This window comes from Notolepis coatsorum (genome assembly GCF_963971535.1).
Source record: "Notolepis coatsorum genome assembly, chromosome: 19".
NCBI classification, from domain to species: Eukaryota; Metazoa; Chordata; class Actinopteri; order Aulopiformes; family Paralepididae; genus Notolepis; species Notolepis coatsorum.
This window is the reverse complement of record NC_140183.1, coordinates 70,604,439-70,624,161: the sequence shown is the minus strand read 5'-3', so window position 1 is coordinate 70,624,161 and position 19,723 is coordinate 70,604,439. Positions and strand designations below refer to the sequence as shown.

At 42.8% G+C, this 19,723-nt stretch overlaps 1 protein-coding gene across 1 annotated transcript in view; it reads left to right on the top strand.

Moving 5' to 3' along the window:
• Nucleotides 1-7,387: 7,387 nt before the first annotated feature.
• cdkal1 (CDK5 regulatory subunit associated protein 1-like 1) overlaps nt 7,388-19,723 on the top strand; it is a 773,897-nt gene continuing 761,561 nt past the window's right edge. Inside the window, exons 1-2 of the mRNA XM_084335967.1 lie at nt 7,388-7,524; nt 13,931-14,097. Of these exons, the coding sequence (XP_084192093.1) occupies nt 13,940-14,097 (158 nt within the window). The 5' untranslated portion in view covers nt 7,388-7,524; nt 13,931-13,939. The remainder of the gene's footprint in view (nt 7,525-13,930; nt 14,098-19,723) is intronic.

The following is a 19,723-nucleotide window of genomic DNA, read 5'->3' as shown; positions in this document are numbered from 1 at the left end:
TCCTAAGATTATCTGCAGCCAGGCGCCCCGGGATAAAACCAGTTTGATCGCAGTGTACCAATACCGTCATAAATCTCTGCAGGCGGCGGGCCAGCACCTTGGCAAACACTTTTAAATCGGCCCCGAGAAGACTCAAGGGCCTATAGCTACCACAATCATTGGGATCTTTGTCCTTCTTGAGAAGTAAAGAAATCAGCGCCATGTTGACATCTCTTGAGAACTCCCCCTGTTCGATAGCGTAATTGATCATATCGAGCATCAATGGGCCCAGTTGGTCCCAGAAAGCTAAATACACCTCGGGTGGAATACCATCCCAGCCTGGTGCCTTACCCCTCTGCATTTCAGCGATCGTCTCCCTTAGTTCCATAAGGGTGATCGGTTTCCCCAGTTCCTTAGCCTCTTCCTCAGAAATGTGGGGTATCTCAAGCCCGCCAATGAACGATTCAAATTTAGAGTCGTCGAGATTAACCTCTGAGCTATATAACTGTGAGTAAAACTCTTTAAAAGTGTTGTTGATCTTTTTCGAATCAGTAGTGATTGTACCCTGATCGAGGGGATATCCGAGAAATGATCATTCGAGCGTATTTTCATTGCCAATAGATGGCTAGGCCTGGAGCCGTGAAAGTAGTAATTTTGCCTTGTCCTATGTATCAAGAACTCAGACTGTTGTTTAAGTATGGAGTTTATTTCCTTCTTGACTATCTTACATTGTGTGTTTAGACGTTCACTATAGTTAGTTTGCAAAGATGCGTATAGATCCGCATATAATGTTTCCAGTCCTTCTAGTTTTTTTGATCAGGATTTACGTAAGTTGGAGGAGAAAAGTGTGACATGACCCCTGATAAATCCTTTCAATGCGTTCCATAGGACCCTGGGGTCATCGACCGTGCCAACATTGATCTGCAATAATTCAGCTAGTTTACTCCTGAACTCAGAGCAGAAATCATCGTTATTTAATAAGGTTGAGTTAAAACGCCACCTGGGAGCTCTCGTGGAGAGCCTGCCAAAGGTTGCCACAAGGAAAATCCCCTTGTGGTCCGAGAGAGCCAGGGGAACCAATGAGACGTCAAAACTATCAAACAAATTAGGGGATGCGAATGCATAGTCTATTCGAGAGAAGGTTTTGTGTCTGGCAGACAGGTGAGAGTAATCCTTGAGGGTGGGATTGGATAAGCGCCATAGGTCTGCGAGCCCAGTGTCCTGGGCCCACATCCTGAGGGCCTTAGAGGACCGTTTTTGGTCGCTTGTTTCAGAGGATCCGGACCTATCCATCTCCGCATCCCAGCACGCATTAAAATCGCCACCCACAATGAGAGCGTATCCAGTAAGTTCAAACATATTCTTCGTGATTGTATTATAGAACGCTGAATCAAATGTGTTAGGGGCATACAATGCTATTATTGCCATCTTCCTATGAGAGAACTCAACTTTTGCTATAGTAATCCTTCCCTCCGTGTCCGACCACACATCCAGGACTTTGATATCAAGGTTATGTCTTGTAACTATGACGACTCCTTTCGTCTTATCATCGGCTGAGGATGAGGAGATAACATGATATTGTCGATTTGCTAGCCTTGACACATCACCCACCAATAAATGCGTCTCACTAAGGAGAGCAATGTCAATATTTCTTCTCTTCAATAACCAAAGGACACTGGCACGCTTGTGTGGGGCGTTAAGACCTCCTGCGTTCCAAATTAAAATATTCAATTTAGCCATGGTCGAGTTTGTCTAAATGCGTAGAGAACATACCAGTGCAGCCAGGCTGAGTACAGAGGCGCTGATCCAGGCGGGCCCAGACGGTCAATCCCAGGAGTTCAGAGGAGGAACAATTACACACATATAAGACAACAGTACATAAAACACATAAAAATACCACCCCAGTTACAACCCCCCCTCCTTCTACTCTAAACCCTAACCCACCCGTCCTATTATAAGCCCTCCTATACCCACTCTCCAATCCCCTCCCTATGCCCCATCCACTAAGGATGGTCATCTTCCTATCATTTCCCACTGGAGTCATGGATCCAATAAGACGCTCCCCACTCCGACCCCCCTCTAGATAAACCCCTGATTAAACCCCCACTAGTCCAATAAACACAAATAATAATAATAAAAATAAAATTCAATAAAGATATCGGTCGAAAACCACCTGAGCCTTGGCCCTAACATGAGATAACCATAATGGAAAAAATAGCCATTATTATATAATAACTCAACATCACCCCTGCAACCATCTATTTCCGAGTCTGCGCATCAACGTCGCAATGTTATAGCACAAATGGATAAAGGAAAATTCAAAACAAAATTAAATTAAAGCATACCAGCATATAGTCTAAGGCAGGATCGGATCACAGGTAAATTGTGCAAACAGATGTCATTTAAACAACGACAATAATAAGAAAGGGAAAAAAGGGGGTTATGGTCAAAGTGCACACCTGTAACAGCCCCTCTGAACAGGCACAACGGTTGGAATGACATAACCTATGTAAGAATAGAATTAAACACATTCATTAACCCGGGGATGGTAATAAGCAATACCTGACACAACCTGTTATCATATATTGTTTCAATAAAGATATCGGTCGAAAACCACCGTGAGCCTTGGCCCTAACATGAGATAACTATAATGGAAAAAATAGTCATTATTATATAATAACTCAACATAACCTTTGTAAGAATAGAATTAAACACATTCATTAACCCGGGGATGGGGATGGTAATAAGCAATACCTGACACAACCTGTTATCATATATTGTTTATATATATATTCAACCGATCTTCTCCTACCGGAGCCCAAAGCTCAAAACAGCCTGGATATAAAAATAAAAGCATACAAGAAGTTAGTTAAGGACCCGATCACCGTTGAATTGTGCGAACCGATGACACTTAAACAGCAACAACAACCAAAGTGCGTAAATATTAACGGGTCTCGAATGTATCAGTGCAGACGTTAGACGCAGCCCGCTAGCTAGCCCGAGGCTAGCGCGTAAGCTAGTGATGAATCCGGAAAGCACGTTAGAGTCTGTTATGTACATTGTTCAGCTAGCTTGTTAGCTTCCAAAGAGGCGATACACAAGTACGACCATGAGGTCAGCATTAGCAAGTAACAGAAGTCATTGGGAAGCCCCGCTAGTTGGATGGGCAGTGGGCAGTTAGCATGTCTGGGCATGACAGCAAGTGTTTGTGAATAGCCGGCCCTAACAATGTATTCAGGCCCACATCGCCAAGTCACTCACCCGATATAGTTATCAAGCTACAGTCTCGGGTATCCCCTCGAGATATTCCTTCGCTTTAGCCAACGACCAAAATGAACGCCGACCATCGACCTTATCCAACACAGATAATTTCGCGGGAGCGAATAGCGTGGGCCTCAGGCCTAGTTTCCATAGCCTGTTCATGACCACTTTGTATTCGCCTCTCTGTGCTTGAACCTCCGGTGTAAAGTCTTCGAAAATGGCCACTTTGTGATCGCCAAGCCTTAGATTACCCCTTCTGGCACCAGCCGACCGCATGATGAGTTCCCTCTGCTGAAGCCTGTTCAGCTTGACAATGATGGGCCTCGGCTCCTTGTTCACACCAGGTGTGGTCCTGCCCGCTCTGTAGGCCGATTCACAGACGGGAGGGGAGGGGAGGACGTCATTCCCCAGTATTTTTTGCAGCAATTCCGGCATGGTCTCAGAGAGACGGCCTTCCCTGTTGCCCTCCGGTACTCCAACAATCCTGATGTTGTAGCGTCTCTCCCGGGACTGTATTTCCACAATTACCGACTGTAGTTTGGCAACTTCAGCCTGCCTAGCCAGCAGGGAGGACTCTAGATACGCCATCTTCTCGCCCTGTAATGATACCTCCGTCGTTAGCTCGGCTAGTTCGTTAGCATTAGCCGAGGAGATAACGTACAGCGACTCCATCTTGTCTATCAGCGGGACGACCGCCAACCTTATTTCTTCTGATATCTCTCGATGAAGGTTATCACAAAAATCCGCCAGCACTTTCCTTTGTGTTTCAGCGAAGCGTGTCTCAGATTCTGCATGGAGCTTGGTCATGACCGAGAGCACAGCTTCGCTTATCTCACCGACACCGGGCGACGGTGCGGCCAGGCCCGGTGGTGGTTTGCTGGCTGGGGCGCTCATGGATCTGGTTTCCACCACCGACATCGCAGAAAGTCGACGACAGTAGTTGAAACACGACGACTTAACAAGCAGACAAAAAACAAATAAAAATAAAATAAAGACTAATGGGGAGAAACGTATATTCTGCACGGTAGAAGGGAGCTCACGTGAAACACGTCTACTCCATGTTCGCCTAGCTCCGCCCCTCGCCGGGTGGGTATCTTTTGAGGCCTCGAAGTTTCTTAACTTGGCCTTGAACTGTCCCAGCGTCATGTCCGTTGAACCGTGTGTTACCAGGAGTGTGAACGGTTTGTACAGCTCCGGTAGTCCTCTCATCATCATCGCCATCATTAGCCCATCGCTTGGTGCTTCTCCGGCACTCCTCAATGGCGTTGTGATCTGCTCCGCTCTGTTGACGTATTCTGTCACAGTCTCGGTGTGCCCCTTCCTCAGGGTCGTCAGTGCTATGTAGAGGGCCACGACTCTGGGTCTTCCTCGCCCAATGTAATGCTCTCTCAACACCTCCAGGCTTTCTCGGCCTTTGTCTTTAGTGTCGCGGAATATCAGCCCCAAGCTGGTGTCGTCGAGCAGTGGCGCTAACTCACAGTACTCGTCTGCGTTACGCTGGTCGTCCAGGGCTTGCTCTTCCGCTGTCAGGTCTCCCGTGGGGGCTACCAGGATCGTCTCCTTCAGTCCTGCACCGTGCATGCAGCATAGCATGCGCTCTTTCCAGAGCTCGTAATCCTCTGCTTTTCCATTGAATGAGGGCCATTTGCCCCTTCCCTTGTGTTCCATCCTCTTTGTTGGTGGTAGGCGTAGCTTTAGCTCTTGTTGGCCTAGCGTCTAGCCACGCGGTGCTCCCGGCGCTAACCTAGCCTATACTTTAGCTAAGCTTGCTACCCTTATTATTTCGCCCCGGAGTTATCTGGGCCCATAACCTGTTGACAGAATCCGGCTATAGGGCGACAATAATGTGGTCAAGAGGCATGGTTTCTATCTTTAGCCTTTAACTGGCGTGGTTTATTTATTCACATCGCAGAGCAGCAGTTCTAGAGTTCTCCTCTCACTGAGAGGCTGGGGGGAAAGAGAAAGAGTGGGAGGAGACATCTATATTTATACTCGCCACCTGGTGGTGTTCCTGAGTGGCTCCGCCTAGAGCGCCCTCTAGTGGAAACAGTTATATATGCAGTTATACAATTACTAACAATCCTATACACAGAGCCTCTGACTTCAACAGTTTGTAATTTTGTTTTTAGTGCCTTTGAGGTGTTTTGGTATAGGTGCAAGCATAGTCGTAGTACCCTTGAATGTCACCAATGGAACAGTACTAAATACCAGTATGTCATGTATGTCCCTATGCCATAAATGTCATGTATGTTGTGTATGTTGTATTAAAGAAGTAATTGAGTCTATTGTAAAACCTTTGACCTATATGCAATCTGTCTTTTCAAAGAGGTGTTTTTCCTAATAATATGAAACCAGCAAAGGTAATACCAACATATAAAAATGGAGATAAACATCAAATGGACAATTATAGACCAGTGTCCCTACTTCCTCAATTTTCAAAAATATTAGAGAAACTATTTGTGAAACAACTGGATCTTTTCATTGGCAAATATAAAATACTGAGTGAACACCAGTATGGGGTTAGGAAAAATAGAACTACTACATATGCAGTGATGGAGATGGTAGAAGAAATAACTAAAGCAGTTGAAAATGACAAGTGTTCTATTGGTATTTATATTGACCTACAGAAGGCTTTTGATACAATAGATCACAGCATATTAGTGAGAAAACTGGAGAAGTATGGGATACGAGGTATAGCTAACTCTTGACTGAAGAGCTACTTGGAAAACAGACAGCAATGTGTGCAAATTAATGACACTGTGTCAGGATTTAGGAAGGTCATCTGTGGAGTACCTCAGGGATCTGTGATAGGTCCAAAACTATTTATACTTTATATTAATGATATATGCAATGTTGCTGAACTGTTAAAGTTTGTTATTTTTGCAGATGATACAAATTTATATTGCTCAGGAAGTAATTTAAAGGAACTTTTGCCTGATATTGAAAGAGAGCTTGAAACTCTCAAAACTTGGTTGGATGTTAATAAATTGTCTCTCAATATTAAGAAAACTAAATTTATGGTTTTTGGTAATAGAAAATAAATAGAGGGGGAGATAGAGTTAAAAATATGTGATGTAAAAATAGAAAGAATTTCTGAGATAAAATTTCTAGGGGTAGTTATTGACCAGAAATTAACATGGAAACAACATGTTAACTATATTCAAGGAAAAATATCTAAGTCAGTAGCAATATTGTATAAATGTAAGGATATATTAAACTACAAAGCCTTGCACATAATTTACTGCTCACGTATACTTCCTTACATTTCTTAATGTGTGGAAGTATGGGGGTCGACATTTAAAAATACAGTAAATCCAATAGTCGTACTGCAAAAGCGGGCCATTCGGAACCTTTACTGGTTACTATGAACACACAAATCCATTGTTTATAAAGTCTCATATTATGAAATTTAATGATTTGGTTGCCTATAAAACGATGCAAATAATGTACAGAGCTAAAGCAAAGTTACTCCCAGATGGGGTGCAAAGGTTTTTTTCAACACATGAAAGAAAATATGATTTGAGAGATATTTGTAAATTTACTGTTCAAAAAGCTAAGAAAGGGATTAAAAGGAGGTGTGTTTCTATTATTGGGGTTAACTTGTGGAACAATGCGGATATAGCCTACAGTTAAGAATTAGTTATTCGATTTTGGTTTTTAAGAAAAAGGTTTGTAAAGCTATTTTTGAAAACAAGGGTGAAAAATACAGTTTTGCTTGCTTTTTCCCCCCTTTTTTTAGAATACTTTTTTAGTCTAAATATTTTTATTTTTTGGTAAGAATATAGGACAGGCACATATAAGCACTATGCTTCAGTCTGTACCTTTTCAGTCACTGTAAATAATCAAATATTGATAAATGATGATGTTTATTGTACTGTGTGTGATGATGACTGAAAAAATAAACTACTACTACTACTATGTCATAAATGTCACTATGAATTGACAATGGGGGACCCTGATGTAAACAAGACAAACGACTTTCTCTGGTCTGCATCCCCTTAACAATTGTGTGTATTGAGCCGTACTGTATTGTACCCATTCTGAAATCTGATCAATAAAGTTTTCATTCACATTATGTTTAGGTAACGCGTTCAGTTTGTCCCTAGTTCCACACCGTCTCACTACGGAGGTCAGAGGGTGTCAAACAAGTATGGCCGACTGCAGTGCGAGCCATAACAACAACAACTCTTATTTGGTAGTGAAACAACAGCTGTAGTCCTTTTCGAGGTCGACCTAAATGCGGAATCTCTTGTTAAGCTCAATAATAACCAGTTTGCAACACAGGTGAGGAGCAGGTGACATGTTCTTGGCTGTCCACCTGACCAAAACACACACACGTGGGGCGTTAGCAGCAGAGCTACCAAGCTAGTACCGTTAGCCACGTAGCGAGCCACTGAGTTAGTTTGCGTTCTGTCATTGTTTATTGGACATCATTGTATTCATGTCTAATAAATGCAGTACTATATAACTAAGTTAGGTTAAGCAGTCCGTTACTTTTTATAGTTTATGTGCATTCTATTATAGCCCGCTCTCGCTAAACAGCTAATGTTGTCGAAGCTAGTTACATAAAGTTAGCTAACTATCCACAACACACACCAGGACAATAAGCTTTATCTACAGACGTTTGAGCAAAATCTTCTACAATATTGTGTCGCATTACAACCGGAATGTGTCGGATATGCGATCATGTCGTGGTGTACGTGTTTCAGTACAGAATGAGTCTTGACAGCACAACGTCTACATAGCCAGGGCCATGTTAGCTACTGTATTAGTATATTATGCATAACGTGTAAGTGTAGGTTGCTTGCTGTCACTGTTATTCTGTTACATTTGACAGTTTATTTAGCTTTGTGGAATTGCTCAGAATACATGTGTCTAACCGAGTAGCGCGGGAAACGTTGTTGTTATGAATGTGGCCCCATGTGGTCGAGTGTTGCAGCAAGTAGAGTTCGATTTGATTGATTTATTGAATGAAAACTTTTCACTTTAACAGATTGCAGAATGGGTACAATACAGTACGGCTCAATACAAACAATTGTTAAGGGAATGCAGACCAGAGAAAGACTTTCGTCTTGTTTACATCAGGGTCCCCCATTTTCAATTCATCAAGAAGACATTTATGACATACACGATATACAGTAGTGTTTCATCAATATATTTATGACATGCAAGACATACAAATATACAGTACTGTTAAAGAGAAAGAGATCATAAATAAATAAAATATATACATTCGAAGGGGACGAAACTGTACATTGGAGGGGGTTGGGTAGGTGTGTGGGGGGGGGTTGGACATTTACCCGGGCCAGTTTCTAATTGCAGCCACCCGTAGGTGCTCTTTGAGTTTGAGAGCGGTTTTGAAGGAGGGTAGGGGGATTCACATTATTTTCCGGCTGTGGGTAGGGCGTTCCACATTGCTGTGGGCGGCATAATTGCTAAACGTGTTTAGTCCCTTGTTTGAGCCGAATCTGGGTTGAACATGATTTGTGGAACTCCCTCTGGTGTTGTGGTCGTGGAATTCACTGACCTTTGGGAAGTATTTTGACATGTACATGGGTACCTTAGGGGTGTAGTGTATCTTGTAGACCAGGCCCATTGCAAGTTGCTGTACTCTGTCGTCTACTCTAAGCCATCCTAGGTTGTCAAAATGGGCAGGGGTGAGGTGGGTTTTAGGAGTAAGGTCAAGCATTAGTCTGACCAGTTTGGTTTGTGATGTTTGTAGTCTTGATTTTAGGGCCTTTGAGGCCAATCGTTACACGCCAATCCTTTCATTTATCAATAGAGGCCTTGCATTGAAGGTTTAGAATGCCCATCTGTCCTCCATGTTGGAGAAATCAATGGTTGCTATGTGTTGCTATATAAGAATATCAACAATAATTTGGTGTCTTATTACATTTATAAATGAGGTACAATATCATGCGTTGGCACTCCAGTGCTTTACCTACTCAACCTCTGCACATAAATTAGACATTTTCTTTCAGAAGTAGTTATCAATGGTTACATGCAACCATGAGCTACAGTAACACTAACATTCCAAGGGCTCTGTTGAGCTATTCACTAGGCAGTAGGGATGCCCCGATCACGTTTTTTGCCACCGATACCGATCACAGATCGTCGTGAGCCATATCGGCCGATACCGATCGTTTTTGATAAAAAAATATTCAAAATTATTTTATATACATTTTATATTTTTTTTAATAAAATATATATCTTATATAATTAGACTTGTACTTGTATTATCTGCGAGACATCGCCACCACGCAACAAGCTCCACTGTCACTTGAGTAGCCTCCAGCTACGGCCAGGATTCTCCGGAGCTGCAGCTGGACCTATACTCGAGTAGCCTGCAGCTACGGCCAGGATTCTCCGGAGCTGCAGCTGGACCCTATTGATCACATTCAACAACATGCTCTCAGCTCGAATACGCATCGAATGAGTGTTATAAAACATTGATATCAGGAGCTATCTGTGGCTACTGCTGGCCGGCTATATAACGTTGATACAGCGCCTCAGTGAACTATTTAGTTCAGTGGGACATTTCGTTTTGAACAGTGAGCTGGCGTCAGCTAACGTGAGCTAGCGGAGGTATCATACACGTCTCTACTAGACTTGCTGGAGCGATTGTTGATGTCAGGAGCTATCAGTAGCTGGCCGGCTAGATACCGTTCGGTTAGACAATGCCTCATCATGTATTGGACTGGAAGTGAATGGTTGACTGGGTCATTTTGTAACGGTAGCTAACGTTAGCTCAGGGAGGTCCCGTCCCACTAGACTAGACTAGACCCGTGTTTACATCAGCGTTTCCGTTAGAACATATTCGTGCCGGTCTGGGTGTCCTGCAAGATTTCTATCCCCGGACATATTCGAGAAATTCCGGTCAGAGTTTTAAACAGCAGTCTGTTATAATCACATTTTTATGAGCTAACGAATTCCGTTATATTGGACATTTCACATTTGTATTAATTACATCAAGCGAAGAATGAGAAATTGATTTGCAGAATCAAATTACTATCTCTCGCCTCCCAAGTTAGTGCGATACACTAATCCAGCATCAAGCTCCCGCCCCGCAGGCTCGCACTGCAGCAGCTGTCACACGCACCCCCAAATGAATCTCGAGTCGACATCGCTTCACCTCGTTGTATCAGACACGTCACACATATCATAATGTTCAACTTCACACACAGCAAACTGTAGTTGATCATCACATTGCCTCGTTTGCTAGCTCGTCGCCACATGCAGAGAGGACGAGCCACATGCTCGTAACGCATTTGTTGATTTCATTATAGCCTACATTTAGTTATAATCAATAATATGCATTACTATGTGACACGGCAGTCAACCAACAGTTGCATATGATTAAAAAATGTCAACACTCACTCACCCCGTCTCTCGTTGTGCCTAGAGCTGCCGCGATAACCGCATTACCGCGGTATCGCTGTTGCATCACGCTCACCGCAGAGTTAGGCTGAATACCGCGTCACCACTGTTTTTTATCATAATAATAAAGTTGGCTTGCGGCTCTGCAGATATACCCTACTCGGTTCCAAGCGACCCTATTGGTCCAGCCTGGCTCTGCGGCTCTGCAGATACCCCCTACTCGACGCGTCACACTTTGTAGCCTCTGAACGAAAACAGAACGCCGCGCCGCCATCTTTACTGCCTCGCTAAGGATGCATTTCATTCAGGATTTGTTTGCGACAGAACCAAGTGCAATAAACAAAAAAGAATGGATTCACTGTGTATTCTGCCTTATTTATTGATGAAACAAAACCGACATCAACCCAATTTACCACCGAGCGGAGAGTTTAGTGTCACAACAAGATCGCTGATGTGTTAAGTTTGTTGTTGTGATTAGCCTAATACTACAGTCAGCCGATATACACGAGAGGTAACAACGTTAAACCCGGGTTTGCTTGGTAGAATACACAATGAGAGGTAACGTTAGCTTTGGCAGAATAGACGCAACGAGAGTCTGGTTAATGTTGTTATTGATTGATTGATTGAAACTGTGTTAAACTCTGGCTTGCTGCAAGCCCTCGGACATCTATGACCACGGAGCTTTCAGTGTACACAAGCGAGCGGCGGCGGCCCCGCCTGCATCCCCATTCCCCAAACGGAGTAGTACCTGGCTGCAGTGGAAAAGGAACGAAGTACCAGGTGCCTAAAGCGGGTCGAGTCGAGTAGGTAATATGCAGTGGAAAAGCGCCATTAGACTAGAGGCAGGCTATAAGAGTAGACTACTAAAAAAAAAAAAAATTCATTCAAACTTTTTTTTTTTTTTGTGCGCACTGTGCGGTAATTACCGCGGCGGTAGGAAATATTGCGCAAATTCGTGCGGTGAGGAAAATATCAATACCGCGGCAGCTCTAGTTGTGCCTATCCGTTTTGTACCTGCGAGAACAGCGGGGTCGTCTGGTTGGTTCGACTTTGATATATCCCCACTGGAACAGGTGGACGTCTGCGAGGCTCGCAACGGTAGCAGCAGACTGGGGATGCTCTTTGTGGTTCAATCAATAAAGTGTACTTTGTGTACGTTCAATCAATGTTATCTCTCGTACATCATAGAGGCTAGACTACTAGACTATAATGTCGCACCTCAGCCAGGAGAATTTAACTTTCCACTCGGGCCTGAACGCTCGACATTTCTGTTTCTTTTCCGCGGGAGCCACCACGGCATCGGCGGTCTCTGTGACTTCAAGTTCAGAAGACTCATCTTCGTTGTCAATGTCATTATTATTAGACCTGCTTGTGCTTGGTTTCATGAAATATTTGTTAAGTTTAGCTTGTTTGGCCATCTCTCTCTCTCGCTCGTATAGCTGTTTGTCGTTATGGTGGCCAGACAGGCTCAAAAAAAGAAAGAAAAAAAAGATTCACATCTGAGCGGCGCCATCCGCGCTTTATCAGAGTGAAGCAACAATGAAACAAATGTAATGATTGTTTCGTTCATCGCATAGGCTATTTAATTTTAGCCTATTTTAATACAATTCAAATAATAAAATTGTGCTTAGAGGAATTATTTTCACCGGACATTATGACCGGAGAGATTTAAATATTCGGACTTCAACATATTTTGCCGGTCAAATACCGGTAATTACCGGCTAACGGAAACGCTGGTTTACATGCGTGCTGGAGGGAGGAGCAGACGCCGCAGCACTGTGGGTGTCTGAGACAGAACTCAGCGAGTGAGATCGGTTTTGACGATCGGCGAAAATAAAGCATTATCACCGATCACCGATCGCATATTTATACTGATTATCGGCCGATAACGATCGGTGGCCGATCGATCGGGGCATCCCTACTAGGCAGGCATGCAATTGCTTAGTGGGTCATTTGCCTGCATATAATTTCACAGTCTCGAACCCATTCATCTTCTGGCTTTTGGGGACAATTGTATGTGGTCCTGTAGCTCACTGGGCACGACACTAACACTGCCAGGGTCAGGGGTTCGACTCCCACTGGAGCCACCCATACTGAAAACGTGTATGTAGTCATTCCATTGTAAAAGGGGGACCCCCATTTGATAAGATTATGTCTCAGGGACCCCCCATCTGGGAATATATTTGCTGTTACATACGATTGAATCCAGATTTCCACAACTGTCTAATAGCCTGCTATAGGTGGAGAGATAACAGAGGAGAGAGCATAGAATATATAGTAATATATACACACTCTCATTGTCATAACTTCTTGTAAAAAAAATATTAGTGAAAGGAAACTATTCCCCATTTAGCTGGGCACCCCCTGGAACCCCCACAAGGACCCCTGGGGTTCCCCGGACCCCACATTGAGAACCATTGTCATAGACATTAGACAATGATTAAGGCTCTGTTTTTGAGGTCATAACTAGGGATGGGTACCTTTCACATACCGGTACCTGTGAATCGATACCGGTACCCAACGGTACCTTTTTTCGGTACTTTAGTCTCAAGAAATTTTATTTACCTACATCAGTCGTAAAAAAAAATCCAAACTTCAAATAACTACAATTTCGACAGTTTTCGGCTTGTCATTGCTCCGACTGCTTTGTTGTTGAATCAAGTCAAATCCTAGGTAAGCATATATTGTGCGTGTGAACGTTGACATGAAAAGAAAAAGGTAATTTTTTTTTTTTTTCTTCCGGTTTCTCACTTGATTCGATACTCGGTAGTACCGACGTGTTTCGGTTCGGTACCTCAAAAGTACCGAATTCGGTACCCATCCCTAGTCATAACATGTCTGTGTGAGCTCTTTACGACGGCACGGTGGCACAGTGGTTAGCGCTGTTGCCTCACAGCAAGAAGGTCATGGGTTCAAACCCTACCAGGGCAGCGGTGTGGAGTTTGCATGTTCATGTACAGAAAGTGAGCTACACTAACATTCCAAGAGCTCTGTTGAGCTATTCACTAGGCATGCTGTTTGAGCTATTCACTAGGCATGCTGTTTGAGCTATTCACTACGCATGCATTTGCTTAGTGGGTTATTCGGCTGCCATATAATTTCACAGTGTAACCCATTAATGGTCCTGTAACTCACTCGGTACGACAGGGTTAGGGGTTCGACGCAGCTCTGAAATCTGAAAAGGAACCGCCACAGCTACCTTGCGACTGCCTTGCCTCCCCCCCCCCCCCCCCCCCCATGGCATGAGCATTAGAGAAATAAATAACACAACATCAACCAAGTCTCTTTCTCTCCCCTCTCTCTTCCCTCCCAGACTCCCATCATGCCGTCGGCCTGTGACTCCCTGATTGACGACATTGAGGACATGGTGTCAGCCAGTGACCCCACGCCTCTCGAGAGACAGTATGCCAGGAAGAGCGTGGTGCCCAGGGTCAGGAAGAGGAAAGATCAGCTGATCACGGAGGAGCTACATGCCGACAGGTGGCTCTTCAATCTTTTGTTCTTATTATTACAGTGGACAAAACAAAACCTTTTTATTCTTGCCACGGAGCCACAAAAATATGTTTCAGAATAGAAAATACTAAAGATTGGCGGCTGGGTGGCGCAGCGGACATTGCGCTTGTCACCAACGCAAGAGACACCGGTCTCGAATCCGGCTGTCAGCGTTGCCTCCGGCTTGGGCCGGCCGTCATACTGACTCAATTGGCAGAGTCAGCGGGAGGGGAGTCGATGGGTGGTAGTCTGGTCGTAAACAGCGACTCCTACAGGTCGGTCAGGGCGCCTGCACAGCAAAGACAGGAAATGGCGGGGGCAGTGTGAGCCTCCCACATGTTACACCTCGCCAATGAGAGTCCGCGCTGGCAGGTGAAAAGAAGTGGCTGGCTGCCTCCACATGTATCGGAGGAGACATGTGATGGGCTTCTATCCTCCCTACGACCGGCCAGTGGGGGGCACATGCAACGATCAGGACATGGGAGGGAGAATTGGCACGAGAGGAAATTGGGATGGGAGAAAAATCACAGAAAAAGGAGGAGAAAAAGTAGGTAATTATTATAATTTTTTTAAATACTAAAGATTTGCAATGTGATTCTTAATGTTAACCCTTTATCTGCCAGGGATTATTCTGATCTTAATCCCCTCTCTGCCACCACTATAAGTCTATGGAGATGTTCCCCTTCTTTGCAGGGCTATAACTTTTTAAATTGTATTGCTAAATTGACATTACTATGGCCTATTCAACGTCAAGTATCTATCGTTTAGGATGTAGCAACGTTCTACTTTTTCATTCACATATTCATACTAAAATACGGTCTAAAGTATAAATATGTTTTTATCGTTTTCTGCAGCATTCTGCAGAACACGAGTTATAGCTATAAATACATATATTGCATCATCAAATGTAGTTTGATACCGATTGACGTCATATTAAAACTTTCAATTGTACAAGGTCCTAAACGTCCTGCCTCATCATCTGCTGGTGACCGGAAGGGGGGGGGGGTTTATAAGTCTGTGGCCGACGTTAAATCATTTATTTAGTATGGGCGATACATAGATCACAGCAGTTTATACGTTTAATAATAATCAAACACGCTGAAACTTACTGCATCTTCCTCTGACGGCGATACATAGATCACGGCAGTTTATACGTTTAATAATAATCAAACACGCTGAAACTTACCGCATCTTCCTCTGACCGTTGGGTGGTCCGCGTGGAGCAGAAAGTTCTCGATTATGGGATGTTGATATATGCGATCCATTTCCAGGTTGTATAATAGTATATACGTCCAAATCATGTTGTTTATCGAGTTATTGGCAACTGATCGCTGTCCAGTGTGTCGAGCTAGAGTCCCGCTAACGATAGCGAGTGCCCGGACCGAATATGGATGAGCACCACGTCACTTCCTGTTTGGGCGATCCGCTGATCGGCCACCAGATGGCACTCTTGAACCGTTGGAGAGTTGAGAGGAGATCAACAGGAGATCCCAAGTCTCCGTGGGTAAAATATGGTTGCCATCACAGATTTTTGAAATATTGATCTCAAAGACGCCTTACGGCGTCATTGACAGATTACGCATGGCGGAGAATGACGTGGAAACTCGTCCTTTGGCGAATAAAGGGTTAATCTGTAGACCGTTTTCGCCTAAAGGTACATGCCTAAGTAAATGGAAGATTGCTCCACTTCTGCAAGGTCAATTTGCATGTTCTTGGTATCTAGGAACATCTAGGGACCTGGGGGTATGTATTTCCAGTGTCAGAAATATTGTGTCTGTTACTAGGCTGAGTAAATTGTAATGAAGAAAAGGAGAATATAAATTATGATTTATGATTTTTCCATCTTTGATAAAAAATTGATACGGGTAGGAGAAAATGCTCACTGAGCTCATTCACCACCTTATTGAGATCATGTGTACAAAAAATCTAAGCAAATGAATAAAGGGAAGATGATTAAACAGAAGGATTTGTAGATACAGTAATTAATGATAATCGATTTTAATTATAAATTCATATTTGACATTGAACTTGACCTTGACCTTATTATGGCCAAATCATACATCTATGGATAGGGAAAATGCTCCTCTTTCCAATGGCAGGGTTGAATCTGGATTTAGTAATTTCCTTGCGGTTTTTACCATAATTAGCATTTTCCGATAAATTCGTATTTCCGATAAATCGTATAAAACATCGGTAAAATGAAAATATACACTTTGACTACTGTTTTTGATAGGGTTATGGTCTTTACTCTTTGCTACAATATTTCTTTTTTAAACATTAACCTCTTAACATCCAAGTGTGGACGATTCTTTGCTGACCTCTAGTGGCTCGGGTGTGCATTTCTTTTAATACAATATATAGATAGAATTAAAGCCCTATTTGTTGCCTGTCGATTGCCCTTTCAGGTGACAAAATCCGTTCAGCGGTTCTCGAGTTACATGCCGATATGTGAGGCGTGCCCCAAAGTACGCAAAAGTACACATTACCACCCCTGACTCCCGGGGCTCTAGTTCCGTCAATCATTTGGCGATCTCGAAAATCTTTGCACAGGGTTGTAGCCAATGAGTGTGGCTTTCCAATGATACCCCATGATATGATAATTGGGGATCTAATACGGTCTCTATTGATCGATTTATGATAAAGAAAAGCAGGGGGTCCTATAGGGGGACCTTAAGGCTTAACAGGGGAACTACGCCCTTAGTTTTAAGAATTCATACATGTTATTCTGGTCTAAGATAGTCCACATATATTAGTGAACAACTCTCTCAAACAACTCCCAAATCCCAAAACTAGAGTGCTTAAACTCAAACTTGTGATGTCATAAAGTATTATGTAAGTCTGAAGCTGCTCCATAGACAATTCATTGAGAAAGATGTGTTGTGGAAATTACTATAGGAGCAGAAGGTGAGAGGCAGTAAATAATTTCTGAGTCCAAGCTGCATAGAAATGATCATAGATTTATTCCCTCATATGGCCATACAAGGAAAAATGCTCAGTTCCAAATCAGAGAACCAGAGTGTACACAGGTGTCTGACCAGGAAGTGAGACAGAGCCCTGGTCAGACATACAATTAAATACACATGAAATGACTTCCAGATATGACAAAAAGGTAAACAAAATGGGCCCAGTTAGGGAAATCAATAACAGACTGGCTCAATAGCTTTTGTTATGGCTTAGCATAGGAGAAACACATCCTTGGCTACAGCTCCCATAACATTGGAGTCTTTAAAGAGACACACACAGACTGTAGCCTAGTGTCTGGACTGTTATACTAGTTGGTCATTACTAGTCAAGCTGTACAGAGATAGAATACATATTGTAACACAGATGTATAGACATAGATAACATTTCCATAACAGATGTTATATAGGTGATACTGAGGATTCATGTTCTTTTCCCCACCACAATGTACACCACCACAATGGACTTGAAATCAATATGTGCTTTAAGTGCAGACTTTCCGCTTTAATTTGAGGGTATTTACATCCAAATCAGGTGAACAGTGTAGGAATTACAACAGTTTCTACATGTGCAACCCCCCCTTTCCAAGGGACCAAAAGTAATTGGACAAACTAACAATGCATAAATAAAATGGTAACTTTTAGGCTGCGGTTACACTAGGGCCATTTCATTTAGTTTCATTTAGCTTTTCATTATTGAAAAATCTGCGGTCATTATTGAAACATAATGACCGCAGTCGGGGGGCTGTTGACCAATCACAAGCAAGCATTTCGGCGAATGTGAAAACGCCATGTAATAAATACATGTAGTACAATGCAGGGTTAGAAATAAAAAAAAAATTTCAAGGGCTTTTTTTGCCCCCCTTAATTGATTTTCGGGGGCTTTAATTTTGTATTTCGGGGGCACTGAATTTTTATGATAAACGGTAGGGGTGGGACGGTTCACAAAATGGACGGTTCGGTTCGTATCACGGTTTTGGGGTCACGGTTTTCAGTTCGGTTCGATATACGTAAATTTTTATAAAAAAAAATGTAACACTCAAATCTAAACATGCTTCTCATTTATTAAAAAAATAAATAAAAAAGTTTACAGTGTTACAGTGTTTACAGCCTTAAATAATGTTTGGCACACAAAGACCGAACTGACTGAAAAATATAGGCTACATTTGTAGTATTAACTTAGTGCAAACAAACAATATGCTCAGCCAGCACTAGACTTTCCTTTCTTTAATATAAACACAAAAAAACAATGTCAACCATGTTTAAATTCCCTGATTGTCAGTTCTTAATGGAAAGATTTGTGTTCTGCTTGAAATTATTATGTATCTGTCTACATTTATTTAGACTAACATTATTTAAATATTGAGTGCAACTGTGGTGGATTACGTAATTCGGTGAGTTGGAACTATCTGTATTTTATTTTTTTATTATTTTTTAAACAAACACATAAACAAACATGACAACACACGATAAGATATATACAAGCATTAATTGTCAGAGCACATCCAATGAAATCACATTTTAGTTAATTGTCTTATATAAGATATACCCCTAATACCTGTTATCTAAAAACCTACACACATATGCTCCAGCTCGAACCCCCCCCTCCCGGACCCCACCTTGGGAAGTACCTCCGAGTTGGAACTATCTATGGGTTGGCGCCAGGTCCCCACGGACATTTTAGTGTCACTCACCTTCAGCTCAGGCAATGTTATTATCAGCTCCGGTAGCTCCGCTAACGTTAGGAGGTGATGGCATGCAGTGGGAAAGCGGCAATAGTCCCGGTTGGAGTTAGTAAAACACAGTTGTATGTTAGCCTTCTTGGATGTTGAATAAACGCCTATCATTGTCTTTAAACACCCCGCCTCTCAGACTCCCATTTCCTCCTCTGCTAGCTAGTAGCTACGGTAACATTTCGTTGACTGTATTACCTCGCGGGCTGATTCTATAGTTAAAACGTGCGTTGTTTTGTACAAACTGCTAACGCTATGGCAAGATGTGTGTATGCCTATGTAATGTTAATGGCTATGTTTTTAAAGTCGTAATGAAGATTGATTTAGATTGTGCTTGCCATTTGTACACAAACTGACTAGCACCTGGCTCAGCTGCAGTGCTGCTGCTGCAGCAGCCAGTGCTCACCTCCGCCAAATGATTTTTTTTTAATTTGCGCGTCATCTGAACCGTACGATACACAGACGCGCCATTACCGGATAAATATATATATATAATTAGTAAACTGTCGGGGGGGCATTTTGTGCCCCCCTTAACTGATTTTCGAGGGCATTTTGTCCATTTTCAAGGGCATTATGCCCCAAGCCCCCGTTAATTTCGAACCCTGGTACAATGCCAAAGCAGTAGGTGGCGATGTAGTTCAAACATGAAGGCCATTTTCAACCAATCAGAAAAGGTTGAACGCTCACTACACTTCCTGCTTAAAAACAACAAAGTCACCATCTTTAAATACCTCGGGTTAGCCATTTAGCAACGTAGCATTTATTTTTCAGCAAGAAAACAAAGTGCAATAAAAGTGCAATAAACTAAAACGGATACATTCACTGTGTGTTCTGCCTCATTTGTTGATGAAACAAAACCAACATCAACATAATTTACCACCAAGAGCGGATAGTTTAGTCTCACAAAAAGATATCCGGTGT